General features: G+C 42.4%; 1 protein-coding gene across 1 annotated transcript in view; it reads right to left on the bottom strand.

Moving 5' to 3' along the window:
• The window catches only part of PCSK6 (proprotein convertase subtilisin/kexin type 6), a 1,364,483-nt gene that overhangs the window by 284,347 nt on the left and 1,058,053 nt on the right, over positions 1 to 22,083 (bottom strand). Inside the window, exons 10-12 of the mRNA XM_086958053.1 lie at positions 11,530 to 11,633; positions 10,653 to 10,770; positions 1,105 to 1,293 (exon numbers count right to left, since the gene is read on the bottom strand). Of these exons, the coding sequence (XP_086814179.1) occupies positions 1,105 to 1,293; positions 10,653 to 10,770; positions 11,530 to 11,633 (411 nt within the window). The remainder of the gene's footprint in view (positions 1 to 1,104; positions 1,294 to 10,652; positions 10,771 to 11,529; positions 11,634 to 22,083) is intronic.

Raw genomic sequence — 22,083 nt, 5'->3', positions numbered from 1 at the left:
ATGTATATATGCACATCGCCCTTCCTCTTCCACAACTCTCACAAGTGCACACTTCTTCCTGTGCAGCCTCTCCTTCCCTTTATTGGAGCACCGATTTTAGAAATGTACAGATAACTGTGCTGTCCTCTGAACATAGAAACATATTATGATTATGAATGCATCGCATTTAATTTATTTATTAAGGTGATGTTTTGATTTCTTTTAAAACTAATCTCCACTGTGACCATTATCTTTGTACTGCACTTAATTTACTGAGCCTTACCAGCACATTTTTCCTAAGTAAGATTCAGAGTCTCCTGAGGGCCACAGTGATGATTTTAGAATATTGTGCTCACTTTGGAAGGCCCTCGATGATCATACCCCCCATTTTCTGTGACAGCTGCTCTGGAGTAAACATATGTATTAATTAAGTATGCGCTGACCCTAGGAGTATATTGGCATGGATTAAGAGATACTTACTTTAATCAAGCTCAATATTATTCCTTATTCAATTTGTCAATCTAACAACAATGAAAGATTCAACATTAATCAAACCTTTGACTGAGATGATGTCAAATATAGTTATTTGAATGCATTACTCCACTAAGCCACCAGACACAGACATGTTATCCTTCCTGGGATTTGAGAGTGTGTAATTACCAACTCTCAACTATCTAATTCTGCCATGAGTCTCCTGCATCTGTAACATCCTACAAACTGCTCTGCGAGCGGGAACATGTCTATTTGGGTTTAGCAAACATCTAAATCTACTGTTTCTACTCTGTATCTTTGTACACAAGGTGTCTTCTTTCTTCAAAACAAGCCCTAGGAAACCACTTTTGGAAGTAGTGGGTGCTACATTTGGATACATATGCATTCATAAAAAATAAAAACAGTTCTCTTAAAGTGTTTAAATAGGTGTAAGACGGATCATAATGAAAATAGCGTTTCTTGAAGTTAATTTAATTTCTTTAGAATTTTTGCCTTCTTATCAAGCACTGTGTGACATTTCAGTACTCCTCCTCAAATGACTATAACACAGACAAGATTGTGTTTGTTTTGCCTTCTCAACTACCAGGCACATCACAGAGCCATGAGGCTGCTTTGAGTTGTGGCTTACTTTACCTCCTTGCCAAGAGCTGTGACTTGGTTCCAGAGGGAGATATGAGGAAAATCTGTAGGTCTCCTCGTCGAGGGTGGGCTATAGTCACTTTCACCACAACATGCTCCAAATACACAACCTGCTGGTCATAGAGGTCTGCACAAGCGTTGGTTAATGTGGTCGATCGGATAACCTGCTCAGCCCGGATGAATCTATAGGGGATAAAAAAAGTAATTAGTGCATTTCCAAATGAGCCAACTACACAGCAAAAGGAGTGTCCACAGAATATCCAACATGTAATGTTAAATGGTTTACTGTGAATTTGCATGCTTATAAGATCTCTTGCCAGATATAAGAGCAGTATTGAGTCGAAATACTAATGGAAAGTGCCACTTATGCAAAACAAGTTATACTAAGAAAGATCAAACAGTATTTATGAAATACCCAGGTCTTTAGTTCCTTCCCTGAAACCCCCATCTCCCCAGAATAGCTCACAAATACAAATGTTGGGAGATACAGGAGATTGGTACCAAAGCTTAAATGATCTGCTTCATTTACTATATTTTCTTATACTGTGAGCCTTCAATAAGAGAGCATTCCATGATGAAGAAGAGAGCCCATTTGTAAGAGAGTCAATAGAGAAAGAAGACTTTAAAACAAATGTGCCAAGACCCCAGTAGCAACTGAAAAGAGTGTATCAGTAAAGATATAAGCTCCCAGCCTTTCAATTAACACAAGAGACATGCTGCTGTGGTTAATTTGTAAAAAAAAAAAAATAGGTGCCGGGACTCTCGACAGGAGGCAGCTTGCACCAGCCCATTTCTCCTGTAATGCGGTCTAAAAACAGAGGTAACCAGGAAGTGGGGAGAGGATGTGACACAATGGCCAGAGCTGCTGACTTTTGAGCCGAGGAACCAGGTTTAGGGGCTAGATGTATGTAATTTATATTTACCGACTCTTAAATACCGAATTTTACCGATTTGGTATTTAAGAGTCGGTAAATATGAAGGGGGGAGATGTAGGTAATTCCAAATTGAGAATTACTGAATCGGTAGGATTCGGTATTCACCGATTCGGTAAATACCAAATCGGAATTGCCCATTGATTCCTATGAGCCATGAAGCCCCTAGGAATCAATGGGCAATACCGATTCGGTATTTACTCAATCGGTAAATACCGAATCCTGCAAGGGTGCAGGGGGTGTCACTTTGACACCCTCTAGCACCCCATTTCCGGACTTGTGTGCCATGTCGCACACAGACATGCCCTAAGGGCATGTCTGTGTGTCACATTGAATTTATACGACTAGTAGTATTGTGTTTGCACACCTATGTGTATCAAAGTAATCTGTAGTAAATAAGTTATTCTGAACTTGAAAATGTGTGCGTGCTACCGCCTTTGAGAAAGATCAGACCCCTGTCTATCTCTAAATCATGAAACAATTGTGAAAGGGCTGTGGAATCTCCACAACCTATTAAGCGGAGCGCAGCATTTGTGGGGCGACCGGAGTCATCTCCTGAACCATTTGAAACAAAATTAGTAAACTTGAGTCAGTACTCTCAAAGGTGCTGAGTTTAATTAAACCTTTAGTTAATTTTCATTATATACCATGAATTATTTCATCTGAAACTGAGTTGACATTTCATTTCTGAAGCAACATAAATGTATAAGTTATTCAACAGTTCATACTGGGCAAAAATGTATCAAAATATACACTTCAGTCATAAAAAGAAATCGAATCTTGAACAATTATAGAAACAAATCCGAATGCATTTCGGGTTCTATACAGCACGAACCCTTCTTCTGGGGAAATATCAGATTCTAAGTTCCAGATAACGTTCAAGTGTTCTCTCTTTTTTTTAAAACCTGGCTTTTCGACATAAAATGAACCCCCCCTTCCCCAAGCGCCTTGAGACCCTCTGGGTGAGTAGTGCGCTATATAAATACCTGAACTTGAACTTGAACTCCACAGGAACCTACAAATGCAATAAGTCCCAAAGTCTCAAAATATAGCGAGTACATACAGATCCAATATATACATTTCTTACAATCAAAACTAATAGAATTTGCACTCTGAAACGGAAGACTAAGGAAAGGAAAAAATATGCAGATGTGAGGTGCATCCATAACGTGCAAAGGAATTAGGAGACAAGTAGGAGTGATACGAATTGTAAAATCTGTATATACTCGCTATATTTTGAGAGTTTGGTACTTATTGCATTTGTAGGTTCCTGTGGAGAGAACACTTGAACGTTATCTGGAACTTAAAATCGGATATATCCCCTGAAGAAGGTTTCGTGCTGTATAGAACCCGAAATGCATTGGGATTTGTTTCTATAATTGTTCAAGATCCGATTTCTTTTTATGACTGAAGTGTATATTTTGATACATTTTTGCCCAGTATGAATTGTTGAATAACTTATACATTTATGTTGCTTCAGAAATGAAATGTCAACTCAGTTTCAGATGAAATAATTCATGGTATATAATGAAAATGAACTAAAGGTTTAATTAAACTCAGCACCTTTGAGAGTACTGACTCAAGTTTACTAATTTTGTTTCAAATGGTTCAGGAGACGTCTCCGGTTGCCCCACAAATGCTGTGCTCCGCTTAATAGGTTGTGGAGATTCCACAGCCCTATCACAATTGGGTGTCACATTGCACAGGTGTGCAAGCACAGATGTGCATGCACACCTGAATTCGGTATTTTACCACCCAATTGGATTGGGTGGTAAAATACCGAATCTGAAAGGCCTTTGGGACTCAGAAGAGTCCCACCTCCATCTGGGTTTTACCGAATTGGTAAAATTACCGATTCGGTATTTTACAGAATCTGTAAATTTACCGATTCGGTAAATATACCGAATCTGTAAAATGATGCCCCTACATCCCAATAACCAAATACCGGTCGGTAACGGCCGAATTCGGCCGTTACCGACCGGTATTTGGGCTCCTACATCTGGCCCTGAGTCTTGGCATCGGCTCAACATCGTGTGATTCAGGGCAAATCACTTAATCGCCCCGTGCCTACCAAAAATTGAGTGTGTCTTTAACTGGTGCTCATGAAACGAAAGCGCCAGTGTTCATGATTAAGTGTCGGTGTTGAGCACCGGAAAACACTGGCTCAAATTAAGCACTGTAATTGTAAGGCCTTTGAAAGTAGATAATGGATAAGCCCTCAATACATATAAGGATGCACCTTTTACATTTCGGACAGGTGTAATTATCCTGCATTTAGTATGGCAGACCCTGGCAGCTGGTTGGAAAATATTTGGTCAAATACAGATTCGGACCTGGGAATCCAGACAGTGAAATGCGTTCAGACCACAAGTTAGAATGGAAAGATTTAGTCGAGTGCTTGAATCTTAGTTTAAGCAGGGTTAATTTTGAGTCCCACAGATGAGAAGAATGACAGCGGCACTCCAGTCTTGCAGATAAATGCATTTTTTTGGCACTTACCTTGAATAGTGGAGCGCCATAAGAAAGAACCAAAAGGAGGTGTGATCACAACAGCATCAGCTATGATGTTTTAATCTGACTCTGTATCAAGAAACTGGTCTGTACAAACCAGAGTACTATGTCATTGAGCAATTGCCAGGAACTCATCATCTGATCAAATTAAGGGGAGTCTCTTACTCATAATAGCCTAAGTGTCAAAATAAAAAAAACACACTATGCCTAATTATTATCCTGTCATGAGTAAAAAACAATTTTTCATCAACATCCCTTGCACCTGATAAGGTATCTGCAAGTGTTATTGCTGATTCAGTAAAACCTTCACCTTTAAGGGTGGCTTTTACCCTGGATTGTCTTGACACTAGTCATTTGCCAACTTTTTCTGCTAGGGCCTTGAAGTGTTTAACAAGCCCATTTTAATCCAGTGTTACGTCTTAGGGATCAGCACTCAGCAGTGCAAGAAGAGAATGGGTGTGAGCATTCTCAATTAGATTTTACTTTATAATCAATCTCTTAGTAACTAAATATGCTTCGGTTTCAGGTGTGCTTGACCCTACTTCTGTCAAGGAGCATATTATTCCTCAACTATAGATAAGCAACCAGACTTTTTCTGCAATAAGGCTCTCCCTCCAAACACATTTAATGTCATTGGTAAAGTTATTAACTAAACAATTGCCTATCCTGGACCTTTCAATGAATATGCTTAATTTCATTGTGCAGTCATTAGTAAATCCCAATTCCTTAAACAAACTTTCACAAAAAAAATTTAAGCACAGAATCAGTGTTCTTATTTTGCTCAAGTTATCGAAAACCATAGATTTTAATTGAAGCAAAAATATTGGGTCTGGCATCCTCTGTGGATACACATCAAACTATACACACCTCAGAGTTAGGCCACTTAGAAAGAAAGGGTAAAAAAGTGAAAATAAGACAGCTATAGTTATTGATTCAGATCATGATGAAATAAATAATGCCGTGGGTACTATTCCTAAAATAAATTAATCAAAAAAAGGGAAAGTTAATATTATAATTAGTGCTAATGGAAACAGTAGGCTCTGGCTCACCCATTACTTTTGTCACAGATGAGCTATTTAACAAAGAATGGAACTCTGTTCAATTATCTTCACCGGATGTACCCACAATTGCTTTTGGAGGGCACAATATTGACATGTTGGGCTATTTCTCTGACAATATCAAATTCAAAGATAGATCAATCTTCACTAATGTTTATGTGGCAAAGATGGCTACAATATCTTAGGATGGAAAGATCAAGGGAAATTTAGGATGGTTTTAAGACCTGACACTGCTTGGCCCATTTCCTTGGTGGATATACCTTAGTCCAATCCCACGTTACAACAGTTACTGCTTAAGCACAATGCTTTATTTGAAGATAGATTAGGTCTGGTACAAGAGTTTGAACATAGAATCATTATCAAAAAGATGCAGTGCCTGTCATCCACAAGGTTAGAAATGTTCCACTATGAATTCGAGATCAATTAAAACAGCACTTAGAGAGGTTGTGTGCTGATAAAATCCTAGGACCAATTGACTTGTCGGAGTGGACTTCTCCCACTGTTGTCGCAAAGAAAAAGGGCACAAATAACGTCAGACTTTTCATTGACTTAAGGTCTCTAAATAAGAACTTCCTAATTGAGTGTTTCCCCTTACCCAAGATTCAGGAAATGTTGGCTCATTTAGGAGGTGCAATAGATTTAAAGGCAGCCTATCATCAAGTTGAGCTTGCAGAGGAGTCTAGCTCTCTGACTGCCTTCAACACTCCTTTTGGTACCTTTACATTTTTAAGGATGCCTTTCGGCTTGGCCTCAGCGGCCTCTGTTTTTCAGAAACTGATGCTTGTTTAAATTGTTCGGTGATTGTAAAAATGTCCTAGCTTATCAGGATGACATTCTTGTTTTTTCTAAAGACACTGATGAACATTTGGGTGTTTTTAGTGAGGTGTTAAGAACGTTGGAGTTACATGGATTTACAGTTAAAATAGAAAAATGATAATTTCTTGTCAACAGTATTAACATCATCATATCTCTGAATCTGAAATTAAGCCTATGGGGTCTATTATGATGGTGGGCGTACTTAACACTCCCCTTCACCCAGTTACCTTTCCCATGAAATGGGAGGCGGGCAGATCGCCATCGCCATGCAGGCGGTGGCGATCCGTCCGACATCATAATAGACCCCTTAGTCTGACCTTATCAAGGCAATCTTTGATAGCCTTCCTCCTGAGAACATAGAGCAACTACGGTCTTTTCTCGGTCTGTGTGAATATTATTCACGGTTTATTGACAATTTTCTTTTTCAAACACAGCCCCTAAGGAAGTTATTCAGGAAGGAGAACAGTTTGTGTGGAAAGAAGCTGAGTCTTCAGCTTTTAGGAATTTGAAGAATCTTATTCTTAAAACCCCTGCCTTTTATGCCTTTAGGGATGATGTTCAATCCATCGTAACATTGGATGCCAGTGGGGTTGGACTGAGTGCGGTCCTCACACAGTTAGTTGAAGGTGTGGAGCATACTGTGAGTTTTGCATCCAGGTCTCTCGCCTTAACGGAGCGTAATTATAGTACCATTGATTGGGAGGCTTTGGCCTGTGTCTGGGCTACCAAACTCTTTGAAACATTTCTATGGGGAAGAAAATCTGTATTGGTGACTGATCATAAGCCTCTTGTTTTCTGGCTGTGGACGAATGATCATGAAAAGGTCAGTCCTAGACTAGTAAGGTTGCTCTCCAGGATGTTTTAATTTAATTTGTCAATTAAGCATATTCCTGGAGGGAAAAATGATTGTGCCGATTTTCTGTCAAGATGTCCATAGGAGGAGTAACAAGCCAACCTTCATGAAGATGATTTAGAGTGTGTGGCTGGTCTGGTCGATGTTTTGGTTGTTTTGGACGGGGCGATAAGCAAATCTGAATGGGTGGAGTGTTCCAAAAATGATGAATTACAGGACTTGATCAAAAGCTTTGTTATCAAAGGTTGGCCTGCTGAAAGTGCTGAAAGGAACTTATGTGATGGTTTGCATCCTTTTCCTAAGGTGAAAGATGATCTTACCTCTGAAGACAATACTAGTTTGAGAGGGAATTTGCTGCTTCCTCTGGGGGAATTTAGATTAAGGCTGATAATAATGCTCACCAAGGTCATGTTGGCATGACTGGCACAAAGAAACCGTTACGGTTACACCATTGGTGGCCAGGAATGGATGTAGAGGTAGAAAGCTTTGTGAGATGTTGTGCAAATTGCTGCATGGCAGATAAAACTGTGAAGGTACGTAACACTCCCCTTCACCCAGTTACCTTTCCCAATGGTCCTTGGGTAAAACTGGGAATAGATTTTATTGGTCCTATGTACCAGCTCAATGCTGATATGAAGTATGCATTAGTTCTAGTCGACTATTATTCTAAATGGGTTGAATGTACATTTCTTTCTGAACCTTCTACAACTGCTGTAATTGATTTATTAAAAGATGTATTTCGCAGGGAGGGGGTTCCCAAAGTTCTGGTTTCAGACAATGGGGTACAGTTTAAATCTCACCTGATGCAATCCTTTCTGAAAACCATGGGGGTCAAGCACCTAATTGTGGCTCTATACAGTCCCCAAGGAAATAGCATGGTGGAGAGAGTGAACAGGATGTTGAAAAAGACGATTCAGTTAGCTTCTGTGGAGGGGGGGTGATGATTGCTGAAGCTGGTCAAGAAAGATTGTGGTGTTATCACAATACTCCACATTCTGTAACTGGTATTTCACCCTTTGTCCTTCTCAAAGGACGGTACGGCTCTTCCAAGTTGAATCTTAACTGGGTTTTGGAGAAAACCAAGTGAGCCAACAGGATCCCTGATCTTAAGCAATTGCGTGAAACAGTAGAAAAGGCTCAATTAAAAAGGAAGATAAGTTATGATATTGACAAAAAAGTAAAAGATGTTCAATTTCAAATTGGGGATCTTGTCAAAGTGAAGAGGCCAATTAGGGTCAAGAAATGCAATTCTAAGTTTTTTCCTAAAACACGCATTGTCAAAGACTCAAAACATGCAGTTTTAGTGGAGAATGGTAAGTGGTAAAAGGAATGTGGTGTTAGTAAGGAATGAATTACCAGCAGGTGCTGACCATGAGGGGCCTGTTAAAGAAAATTATTCACTTGATCTGGGAGTACCTGACGTTCCTTTTCAAAGTCAGTTGAGTGAGGTTAGTGCTCATAACACTGGTGGTGGGGATGCTATGTTTTCCCAAGACGGCGCAAACGAGAATCGCTCGCTGGATGAGAGTGCACAAGCTGATTTTGGCAAGTCCCTGTGGGAAAGGGTGGGGAGAGTCATGCACGGTACAGCTTTGTCTAGGGTTGGTCGGAGAAGAGTACGCACTCCTCAATATTTAAAAGATTATATTTTGCAATGAGTTTAATTTATTCAATTTTCTTCTGTTCACATTTTGTCAATTTCTCATTGTCATGTTCATTTCACTTCTTTGGTTGGGTTTTATTTTCCTTACCTTATGAAAGGGGGTTGAAGTTATTTTTTAGTTTCCTTTGTTTTTGTTTTATTTTAAGAGGGAAGATGTGTTGTGTCCTCATTCCCATGGTTACCAGAATGTGGAGTGGAAACCCTGTAGGTTCCATGTGGAGGGTTCGGGGTCCGACAGGTGCGCTGGGGAGCTGCAGATGTATTGGGCTGTGCTTGTTATGCTGTTTACAATAAAGAGGCAGTTTCATCTACTTCACCTTCTTCACATGTGTTTTTGACATCTAGATGAACCCACTACAACCTGGTATGGTTCACCACGTTAAAAAGGCAAGCATTGATGCTGGTCCTCTTCCATGGATCTCTGCTGGCCCGCATGAACACTGAAGTTTATACTCACTGACTCAAGTTATCCAACTCCACTCCTAGAGCAAGGGTCTTAAAACTGGAGGTGGGCCCCCCATGCGGCCCTCAAGTGATCCCAGGGGGTCACCAGTCTCTTGTCAAATGAAGCATTATGCTGATAACAGAGCTTTGTTTTAAGCAGAAAAAAAGGAGTAGCATTAAGCCGCTCCGTAATGTGCCATCACTAACATCTTGTGGCATTTATATCCTAGCTGGTAGTATGTGTCAAAAGGGAAAGGACTCCAAATATTCTTCAAACACCCCACTCACATTTCTAATAATCACACTGTGGATATTTGTACATGTTAGTAAGGCCTGCCTGACCAGAATAGTATGTTTGGCAATCATATATTTGAATGCATTTTTAAAACAGTAACAGCACTTAATTGCAATGTTTAAATATGTTTAGACATATTTAAACATTATCAATTTAACAGAATAATTGTAAAAAAATTCAGAGTGGGACCATATGATTTTTTTTCACTGGGAGTCACTGCATTAAAAAGTTTGAAGACCACTGTCATAGACGGACCTCGGTCTTCTCCTTGTCAACCCCCTCACCCCTCCCGTGAACATTGCTGCATACTACAAACTAAATTACACTAGGTTTCACACCATTGGGCACAGCCTTGTATAGGCCCAATCCCACCTATATGTCATCTAAATGTGCAGCGTAGCTCCATGGGCTGCAGTACCTACACACCCAGACTATTTGGATTTTAGAGTTATAAATCTATCCCCTTTTTAGATGCCTTGGCAATACTGTTTTTCCCATCCGTTGTAAATGTTATTGTATGTGTACATTTATTAAATCAATTCCAGCATTATGAATAAAAATTGCCTATTTTTGTATGACCTTTTATTCTATCGGCAAATTTATATGTACAATGTTTTTATCTATTGAAATATTCCTGTGGAAATATTTCTTAAAAGTGAGATATCGCCTACAGAGGAATTTCAATTGGGTTTTTATTATTGACAGATTGTCATTTGAGAAAGATCCATAACTTAGTTTGAACAGTTTATTTTTATTTAGCTTATTATAATGTAATATATTTTGATCTCAAAGTAAAAACTCACTGTGCATGCAAGGTATTTCTCTAATTTCCTCCTATCCCACCAACAGCCAAGCCAAGAAGGACTCCAATAGAACCAGGCAAATGTCAAAGCAACACAAACTACAAAACAAGTGTATCTATTCATTAATTCTCTCTAAATGACACATAAAACAGATTCACTAGGCTTACCTTGGTCTCCGATCCGAACTTCCAATGCAAACATGCTGCGGTGGGACAGACTTCCATTTTTTTGCTTCAACGACCATACTTTCTGCATCAACCAAACCAAATCCATAGAGGTGGCTAACTGAAAAGACATAAGGCTCAGCGTTCTGCTTCTACACATGTAGGAGAATTCTTTGTGAGTGTTCAGAGACTACAGATATCAATAATATAATTATTTTTTTACCCATCATATTTTACCATTACCCTGACTATTTTTCTTGTGTCACTCTACTTATTTACTATACAGTCCCACCCAATTAGTCCTTGTTCATTAAATGCATACTTTTATTGGGGTGAGGTTTTGTTTGTGCTTTTGGGGCAGATGATAGGAAACAAATACTGAAGAAAGAAATCATTTCCGAAAGTTGGGGAACACTAGTCATTTAAAAAAAAAAACTGGTAACACTATTTACCAGGTGAGCTCATTGGTGGCACTCTCAAACACCCACTGTCTGAAGACACTGACCAGCCCAGGACTCCACCACGTTAACTGACTACGACTAACTCCAAGAGGTGAAGATACACTGATTGGGCCCAATTCACAGAACTAACTTACGGCAAAATCCTAAACTTACTACTTTTGGTATTCACAGAAGGCATTTAGTAGTCTTAAGTTAGGATTTTGTCTTAAATTAGGATTTTGTCCTGAGTTAGGATTTTGTTCACAGCTGCGTGGAGCGGGTTGGAACTGGTTCAGCTGCGTGTCACCCTGCTGTATGCTGAAGAACTAACGTACAGGCACCTTCTTCCCTTGTAACGTTTGTACTTGCCTTCGACAGGCAGGATGGATGCCCTACATGAATAATAAACGCCACACAGCCCACAGAGGCCAGAGTCTCACCTTTGCGTCCCGTCCCAGTGGTTTTCCAGTCCGGCGCTCGGAGGTGCACAGGCCGAGACGTCTTCACTATGATGTGCTGGACGTCTCTCCACGTCAAGAGAGGGCTGTAATGAAAGCACAAAACCAAGAACGCGTCACTCTCTAACCAAACATACAGGTCTGTCTGTAGTTGCTGCTCCGGTCACCTTGCGTGTTGAAAGTGTTGTGCTTCACCAATGACAGATAACATAACTAGGCAAGAGAGGAACACATTGGTAAGCCCCCTTGAGAGGCAAGAAGAACAGCATTTCAGGACTTGGAAGGGTAAAGCCTTTTATTCTGGTTAATGAGTGCTATTATATAATAGACTTAGTGCAGCAAAAGGCACACAGCCATGTGTGATTTGTGTCTGGCACAGTAGACACACAGAGACTTGTAAACACTGGACCTTATCTATGCTTAGCTTCGCGTAAGCAGAGGAGAACTCTAACTATTGCAACGTATATAGCATGTGGTTACTGTATGTACACACACAGACAGTAAACACTGCAGGATTTATGTAGTATGTTTCGTTCAGGCAAGCAACCGGACATGAATGTGTAGCGTGCTATTGGGAACCAACTATGCATTTAAAATTAGGCAAACATAACTGAAAAAAAGGGTCTTGCATATGTGTCACATTTGGTAAGTGAAAGGTGAGTAGAAGAACGTGTGCATGTACCTTTGTCCCTCTGTGGCTACCCATCTTTTGCCTCGATTCGAATTTAGAACGTGTGGTGTGAAAATTTAGCCTGGCATATGATGTCCACTAGTTCTAGTGGGCACCTTGTACCAGTCTAATCGACCCTTATTGATGGTGATTGTAAATTCAACCTTATAGAAAGCTATCCTAGTGGTAGCATGAACCTGCAGTCTTTAGGCTAAGTCTTCAGTAGGCGAGTTAAGCAAGTTGTTTCACCATATATAATCCCTTGAATACCAAATGAAAGGACACCACACAAGGTATATATCAAATATATATGTATATAATCTAAACACAACCCCTCTGCACTCTTTATGAGGTCAGAGGTAAAACTACAATACAAGTCACACAGTTAATACACAATAAATTGCACAGTATACGTTATGCCCTAGGGGCCTCACTAACCATATACTAAGAAAGTGGTATAAGTACCATGTGAGAGTTAGAAATCAGACCTAGGGCCTGTAGAATCACTGGGGCTACACTAAGCAACCAAAGGTTAGGAAGTAGGAGACCCACGGGAGCCGCGTGCAGTGTCTCAACACAGGCGCAGGTTCCCATTGACATTCTATGGAGTTTGTAAAAGTTACAAGTTAAGGACATTTCTGGATGGACTAGAATGGATCCCTTTTAGACTTTGGTAGTCTAGAGGGCATTGGCCCTCCTAGTGTCTGAGTACTTGTGTCACCTCACCCACGGAAGCCGGGTGCATAGGTGTCTTTTGATCTCGGGTTTCGTCTGCGTTTTCTATGGAGAGCTGCAAAGAAGTGCTGTAGGCGACCAGAGGAAAAGTGTCCGGGTGGATCCAAGGGTGGATCGGAGATGTGAAGAACCTGAAAGCAGAGGGGACAGAGTCTGGGTCACTAGCCAGTGACCAGGAAGGAACCAGGCAATGTTGCGTGCTTGAAGGTGAAGAAGGTGAGTTTGTCTCTTCAGCTACGATGACCAGGAGCTGGATTCAAGCTGTCCCACGATGGATCTAGATGACTGCAGTGTCGGTATAGGAATTGGACCCAACAAGCCTTGGCAACCGCAACCCACGCAGGATGTTGAGATTGGCTCTGTTGCAGACCAGCAAGGTCTGTGGTGCTTCTCCTTTGCAGGGAAGCTTGGACAAGCCTGTAGCAACCAGGATCACAAGTTAGATTCAAGATGGCATCTTCAGGGGGCTCACTAGCCAACAGGCAAGGAGCCAGGAAGATGCGTTGAGCACAAATGTAAAGGCAGGCCCACGGGACACTCGCGGACTGTGGGGCCTGGGCTTTGGATCAAATGATGCTCGGGGCTGGGGCTTTTTGAACCTCAATGCACAACTTACTGAGGCTTCAGAAAAGGAGTGCAGGTAGCAAAATGCAGGATGTTGAAAATGTCCGGTCTCATGTCTCTCGTGTCTGCCACGGGTCTCAGCTTTGCTGTGAATGTGGGTCGGGATCCGAGAAGTCTAAAAGTCCAGTTCTTTAGTCGCTGAGTCTTCGGGTTCCGGCAGGAGCCTTGAAACTGCAGACCGGCAAAGTTGCTGTTGGTGCCTGTTTGAACAGGGTGGTCACTCCTTGACCACAAGGGAGATGTCTTCCATCTTCTAGTCAGAATAGAATGTCAAAGGTCCAAAAGTTCTGTATCAAAGTTTCGTTCCAGGATAATCTGAAGTCCTGGGGACACAGCTCTTATACTTATACTAAGGATGGGGGCTGGATTACCTGCCTAGGTCCCTGCTATGGTGGACCAGAGAAGGGGGTGGTTACACCCCTTTCCCTTTGTCCAGTTTCGTGCCAGAGCTGGGGCTGGAGTGCCCCAGCAACTGGTTTGAACCAGGCTATGCATGGAGCACCTTGTGTGCCCCAGGCAGTGTCTAGATGCATTCACTGAATGCAGCCCTCCTTGCCCCAATACACAAAACCCCTGTCTGAGGAGATGCTGGCACCTCCCTGGACAGGAAACCTATTGTCCAGGCCACCCTTACTGGAGTTTCCCCCCAGCAACAGGAGGTCAGACTCGTGTCTGTGGCAGCAGCATCCATTTTGTGATGCTGAGGCTCTGTTTAACTTTAACCGGGTAAAGCTGTAACATACATGTCTTTTCCCTCTAGAAGGGTGGAATGCTACCCCCGCCGCCAGAATGGGCGGGGGGTAGTATTCCAAAGTGTTTAACACCTTACACAACATGTTTTGATAAAGCCAAACCAAAGTTATCATTAACCGGGAGGATTATAATGCACTTAAGAGTATATGGTATGGCTATATCATAGAACACCTATAAGGAGATGGTTCCGAAAGCTGCAGAGGGGCTCAGCTCATGCTAGGGCACCCTCTCACATAAAACCAAGCACTCTGCCTCCAGGATTGTGGAGGCCTACCGTAGGAGTGACTTATAGGTGCATATGTGTCTATATATAAGGTAGATATAGGTATACTATATCTAAGTAAGGGTGATTAGACCACCTTACCCAGGCTGTGTGAACAGAATTGTGGTGTCATTTTGGAAGGCAAGCCAGGGGTGGCACAATACATGCTGCTGCCCCAGGTAGGCCTAGGGTACACCTACGCCCTGGGTACCTATGGTACACTCTACAGGGGCTCACAGGAGTAACCCAGTAACCAATCTGGTATGTACCTAAAGAACATGGTATCAATTTAGAGAGAGAACAGCTGGGCTGTGGGTCTATTTAGCTGGACCACAGCCACACTAAAGTCGAAAAACCAGAGAATCACAGCAAAAAGTGGGGGCGACCATAGGAAGCAGACCCTACTCTCCTACATGCGGAGCGGGAGGTCAGCATTTGGAGCCAGTGTTTGAAGGGTACGGGCATTTTCTGTATTCAGTTCTTGAAGGGTGCTGGAGTTTTCTGTGTTTGTTGTGGGAGTGTAATAAATGAAAGTTATTATACTATTCTACTGTGTTCTTGCTGTCTTCCGACTCAAGTATTAGTGACCAGCAAATGTTAGAAATTGGGTTTCTGGTTGGCTAGTGTATGCACCTAAGCAAGGCAAAACTCACCACTCTAGTCAGGGCAAGCAGTTACACAACAATAATAACCCCTGATCACACCCCTTGGTAGCTTGGCAGAGCAGCCAGGCTTATCCCAGAGGCACACACACACCAGTAACACACTAGGCACACCACAAAAGAGACTTCACAAAAGGGTGTAGAAAAATATCCTTTGTATTGAACATAAAACACTTTAGACCATAATCACATAAGTCACTTCACCAACCAGGCAATTGTCATGACATCACTTAGATTATAAATCACTTTTCCATAAGGCATTGGTCAGAACTGCATCGGTAGTGCAATCAAGTTAACACTTTTGTAGGTTGCACAGGTTACAAAAACAGTTCATATGCATGGCAAAATCCTGAAGTAATGCTTGTTATCCTGACAAATGCAATGCATACACAACATAAATCATCACATCAGGAAATGAAATGCAGTAGGTAGGTCAGAAAGAGAAAACACATGGGTTGTCACACATCATGGTACATCAATCACCATACCTCATTAGCAACTCATCATCTGCCATAGGCCCATCGTCAACAAGTCACAGGAACCCCTGTGCTCCTTTTATATATCATACGATACACAGAGAGAACCTGGCTGTAACAGTAGCATTCATATAGGCCACAGGAGCATCTGCACACCTGCTTGTAGGGATATGGTAATCCTAAATTCCTGACTGAGTGCATGGACACCTGCCCTCCTACAAGGGACAATATGGTAATCACAAAGCAGGGGCCTCCATTGAGAATTTCCCCAGGATGAGCATCGAACAAGAAAATGCTCACAAGGTATGTCACATGGAAAGGGGGTTGCATACACACGAATTTGGCAGGGCGACCACGCGGGGTTTCCCGCTCATCAAAGGGCCAATTAGCAGCTGCCTGCGAATGTGCGATGCAGCTGCCTCAGCCCTTATTCCTCCCGGAGCATGTTAGGGACCTTGAGCGGTCTTGTGCTGCCTCACCCAGGTAGCGCGACTCGGGGCAGGGACCCGCCAGTCCCTCACAACGCCCACCACTACTCGCTATTCCAGAGTGAGGCACTGCTCGCACCCTGCGAAGCGCTGTTTGTGCTCTGAGCGGTGCATTAGGGATTGGGTCCTGCTGTCTCCCAGGGTTGCCCGGCTTCTCTCGCTCCGGCTGGGGAGGTGGTGCGGAGAGAGTAAAGAATGCAGGGGGAGATCCCTCTGAGCTCCTGGTGCTTCTTAGGTGCCCAAGGTCAGCACTCACCATGTGCTTCAAACCTGGGGCCCTATCTTCATGCAGCGCCCGCCACACTGATGGACAGAGGAGCGCTCACCAAGCATTTCCCTCGGGGCAAGAGCAGTCACAGGGTGATCACACAAAGCGTCTGTGAACAGGTGGAGCTCTCCAAACAATACCCGCTCTTCAGCTTGGCACCAACAAATCACTCACCATGAGCTGGGGGGGGGAAGACGAGCGCTCCTGCACAAACTCTCTGTGGAAACTATCCCACGCGCTGTATTAAGGAAGAGCACAAAGTAAAAAAGGGAAGGGGGCACACAACTTAGTCCCTGGAGAACACTGGGGCACAAAACAGGGCACAGGCAAGCTAGCACACATGGTCACTTGGCAGAGTGGCAGTTCCTTCAGCCACCCAGCAGGCCGCAGCTAGTCCCAGAAGCAGGTAGTCCAAAATGGCGGTTCTTCCTAGCACACAGCAGTCCTCTAGTGTAGAAACAGCAGCGTCTGGTTACAAGTCCCACACAGTGTCTACCCTCATGGGATCATAGCCCCTGTACTCATAGTCTAAAAGTATTTGTTCTGGGGGCACTTCAAACCCCTTTCAGAAGTGCACAACACTTCCATTCAATCCCAAGTCCTGGCTCCAGACATTCAACAGGGGAGCGGAGAGAGCACTGTGAAAGCCAGGCACAGCTCTGTTCAGGTGTAGATGCAACTCCTCCCACCATTCTAAATGCAGCCAATGTCTATTCAGTCCAGTGTTGAGTCACCCAGGAAAGGCAGGACACACCTCAACCCCCCTTGTGACTGGCTAGAGTGAATGCACATCCCCTTCTCCTATCAGTCTAAACCAGACGGTGAATACACAACCAGGAAGGGCAAAAAGCATCATAAGCACACATAAATACCCAATCTGCTTTCACCAATAAGCAGGATTTATTACTACTATTCCAAACATACCAAGCATGGCCTGTTGCACCTTTCATATCAGAAATTACTACAGAAGCACATATCAGGGAATTCCCAATGCAAACCTGTGAGAGCGCGGCCTCAAAGCAATGAAAAACCAAATAGGCTGTTTGTCACTACCAGGACATGTCACACAACAAAGCATGTCCAACCTTTTAGCAATACAGCACCCTGCCCATAGGGATACCTAGGGCTTACTTTAGGGGTAATCTATACGTAGTAAAAGGGGACTTTTAGACGTGGCAAACACTTTAAGTGCTAAGTAAACTGTGTGCAGTGGCCCTGTCCCTGCAGAGGCGAAGACAGGTTTGAAAGGCTACTTCAGAGGGTGGCGCAAGCAGCGCTGCAGGCCCACTAGTCGTATTTAATTTACAGGCCCTAGGTATATGGGATACCACTGCACAAGGGACTTACAGGTAAATTAAATATGCCAAACAGGTGTAGACCAATCTTACCAAGTTTACAAGAGAGAGCACATGCACTTTAGCAATGATCAGCAGTGGTAAAGTGCCCAGAAGCATAAAACCAACAAAAAGCAGATCAGAGGAAATACAGGAAGAAGGCAAAAAGTTTGGGGTTAACCATACAGAAGGAGCCAGTTCCAATCCAGCACCACTACCGTTTCTACGCTTATCTACTGAAGCCCTCTGAAATTCTTTGCATTCACTCTGCCGATTTCCCTTTGACCAGGTGTTGGTGATTTTGTTACTCTACTTATAAGCATATCTTATACTCTGGTGAGTGTTCTCTCACTGTCATTTATATAATGAAATTCTGTCTATGTTTTACCTGTTCAAGATAATAAGTGGACCTTCAGTAACAGTTAAGAATCTTCAAGATCCACTTTGTGTTCCACTGCATTTATGTGCTCATGTAACTGCGCTGTAGTGTCTTGCTGGACATAAAGATGCAGCCTATCCCTGGAGGCTGCCTGAACACCCACCCCACACACATCCATCACAGGCATCAGCAGTCAGCTGACCCTGAGAATAGAAGGGGCCAGACGCACTCACATGGCCTGGGTCAGTTCCACACCCAGACTACCCGTGTCTGTGTCATCATTCCACTAGAATGTAGCCCTAGGTCCCACTACTCCAAATGCGGTACTCATGCATGCCCACGCTCCATGTTTACACATCTTGTGAGACATTTTGTGCGGCGTGCATGCCGCCATATTTAAGTCTGGCAATCTTTTATGTATTGCGTATTGCTATTTTACTGCGATACGCATGCACAACAATCTTTATTATTATATTCAACTGATTTTATCGTTCATTGTTGACAGCTGCAATACACAAACATATTATTTTACCATTTACATACTTTTAATATACTTGCATTTTATTTAACCATTACATTTTGTGCGTTCCTCTGTTTCATGATTGTGGCACAACTGCAATATGCACGCAGGATATTAAGTTAGTAGTATTTTGACATTGCTTCTATTTTAGCACCTTTCTGCATTTGAACAGATAAATTCCTGAAGAATGAAGGTAACATTTAAGTAATTATATTTCCACTTTTGAAGAAGAAGATTTATCACGAGAATCTGAAATAAAATGTACCATATTGTCTGGGTCATGGTGGTTTCAGAACGCAAAATAAAATGTACTCCATTGTCTGGGACATGGTTGTTTAAAAATGTATGACAGTATAGACTAGAAACTAAGACAACTTGATGTCGGTGATGTGTACACTCATGTGATAGACGACCATAATATAGATCTTCTTCCGACAGCCTGTGTTGCATTAGATAGGTTTACATAAGAACCTAATGAGAAAATTGAAGGCTACGTTTTTGCTTTGAATAAATTAGCTCTGTCCTGTCGATTTGACAATTTGCACGAGTTAATCAGAGACCAAATCATAATGTATACTGACAAACCAAATATTCAAGATACACTATCGGTCAATTGTGATTTGAAGCTGAAGGAAGTTATCGCCAGTGTAAAAAGAACAGAATTATCTAGCAGATGCACTATGGGAATGCTTGCAGAGGCTGAAAACAAGGACAATCTAAAAGGACACAAGCATGTGGTAAGCAAAGTTAAACAAGGGTAGTGCAGGACTTGGAGCAAACCTACTTCTGAAGTAGATCGTAAAGAAAACAAATCCATGATAAAAAAGTGGCTCAACTACCAAGATACTTTTGTATGTAATAAATGCTACAGGTGTGGCATATAAAGAACAACAATTCCCAACAGGTATCAGTTAAAGGCAGTTAAATGATGTATGCATTCGGCATTACATGAACAAGAAACAAGGAGGCTCATATGGTTTAAAAGCTTGTTATTCACCAATTCAAAGGAGGGTGTTTCACATGGAAATACAGTTAAACAGCACTGTACAGAAAGAATCATGTGACAACCCGAAGGCACTTGGTGAATGGTGATATATACAATTGGTGAAAGGTGAAGATACAAGTACTGAACGTGAACAGCGTGAACGGCGCAAAGTGACAAAGAAATTATACAGTGATGGCTCCGCAGGATTCAGTTATAGTCACTTAAATCATGGAACAAACAATTTTACAGGAGCCAAAAACGTCAAATGCGCCATAAAATTGCGCTGTGATGTCGACGGCGTTTCGATCCCCTTGAGTCGGGATCATCATCAGGACAGGGTTGTCGAATTACGAGCAGTGTTGTGCACGCAATAACAATCGCGTGGTCTCTGGATATCCTGGCGGAGGCAGCGGGTGCAGCGTCTGCAGATGTTTGGCGTCACCAAAGGCAGTTACAGCGTGGCAGCGCTGGATTGAATCTAGGTGGCCGGCGGCGATGAGGGCTCAGGCAGTAAAGGCGGCTGGTGGTGAATCCAAGCAGCTCCAGGTGTTGCAATCATGATCGCCTTGCATATGACAAGTCTTGTCTGGCTAAAACGCAGAAATGTTCTGAGTGTGGTAATATGGGGCCTTTTGCAAACGTATATCAGAAGAAGTGCAACAATTCTATTTAATTTGTGTCTGACGAAGATGAATGTTTGTCAGTTGAAAGAGGTGATGATGATTGTTTTTTAAGAGTGGAGATTTTGAATGTTAATGGATCAAATTGGGAAAAATTGGTTTGTGATTTAACTACAGGTAAAGATCAGTATTTTAGCCTATTTAGGGTCAACATACACCTTTTGTTTATAAGGATGTGTAAGGAAAATAATTTGTTCCAGTTTTGGGTTAACATTTAGAGGTTAGACATCAGGCCAGACTAATGGGCATCCCATAAATGTATTGGGATTTCACAAGCAGCCATTCCAGTTTAAGACTAGGGAAACGTTTTGCAAACTATACAATCCACAGAAAGACCCTTCAATCCTGGGGTGGATGGATGAATGAAAACCTGGGAATTAAATTAGACTTCAACAGTTCAGAGCTAGTAATGGTAGTTGAACAACAAGAAGATGTAGTAGCAAAGATGTTGCTTTTTCCCCAGTATATTTTCACATAACATTGGAGAGTTAAAGAGATTTAAACATAAAATTATCATAAAGAGTAATGCTTTATCTTATGTTCACAAAATTAGACAAAATCCCATATCCATTATTGATGAAGTATTGCTACAAGTGGAAAAATTACAAGAAGCTGATGTGGTTGAGCCATTAGAAACTTCAAAAAGAGTGAGTCCATTGGCTGTGGCACACAGTGCCACTGGGAAGGTAAGGCTTTGTGTGGACCTCATGGACCTTAATAAAAATATGTTAATTTAAGGATTTCCTCTACGTAGCATAAAACTATTTTCGGTTGTCAAGAAGGATGTATAATGGTTTTCTACATCTTTTCAACTGCAGTATATCATTAATTATACCCAGAATGTAGGAATTTCAACACTTTTATTACACCTAATATTTGATATTTGTTGTTTATAAAGCGACTGAATCACCCCCAAGGGGTATCTCCACGTTAATGAACTGCTTTAGTCGGCCAGAGAGGAGGAACAGTTTAAAACAATGCAGTCTTAAGGAGCCTACGGAACTGCAGGTGATCAAAGCACTGCCGCAGATGGATAGGTAATTGGTTCCACTAGGTAGGGGCTATATGGAAGAAGGTTTTACCACCCAGTCGAGTTTTTTTACAGTGTGGAACCACGAGTAGGGGTTTGGCCCCTGAGCGCAGAGCCCTGAGTGGCAGATATTTCGAGAATTTTTCTGCCAGATAACTTGGACCTTTGCCGTTCAAAGATTTGTGCACAATGCAACAGATCTAGAATCGAATCTGTTTCCGCACTGGGAACCAATGCAATTGCTGCAAGTGGGGAGGGAGGGGGTAAGGTGGGGAGCATTGGAGACCCGTCGGGCTGCGTTATTTTGGACCACTTGCAATCTGTCAGTGACGCTTCGTTAGCTGAAATCAGCAGAGCATTGCAATAATTCAGGTGACTTCACACTAGTGCCTGGATAAGGGTTTCCCGAGTGGTCAAAGGGAGAAAGGGGAATACCCTTTGAAGGAGGCTTAGCACATGGAAGCAAGCGCCGACAGTGGTTGAAGCTTGTTCCTTCAATATTAATTTCTGGTCCAGACGCATGCCTAGGTTTTTGACCACAGTCTTGGGGGCTTGTGCGGAGCCCAGCTCCGCTGGCCACCAGCTCGGGGACCATCTCATAGATGCGTCACCAAACAGCATCATTTCTGTTTTTCCCACATTGAGCTGGAGAAAATTATACCTCACCCAG

This window comes from Lissotriton vulgaris, chromosome 2_1, assembly GCF_964263255.1.
Source record: "Lissotriton vulgaris chromosome 2_1, aLisVul1.2, whole genome shotgun sequence".
NCBI lineage: Eukaryota > Metazoa > Chordata > Amphibia > Caudata > Salamandridae > Lissotriton > Lissotriton vulgaris.
This window is presented reverse-complemented; position numbering and strand designations above follow the sequence as displayed.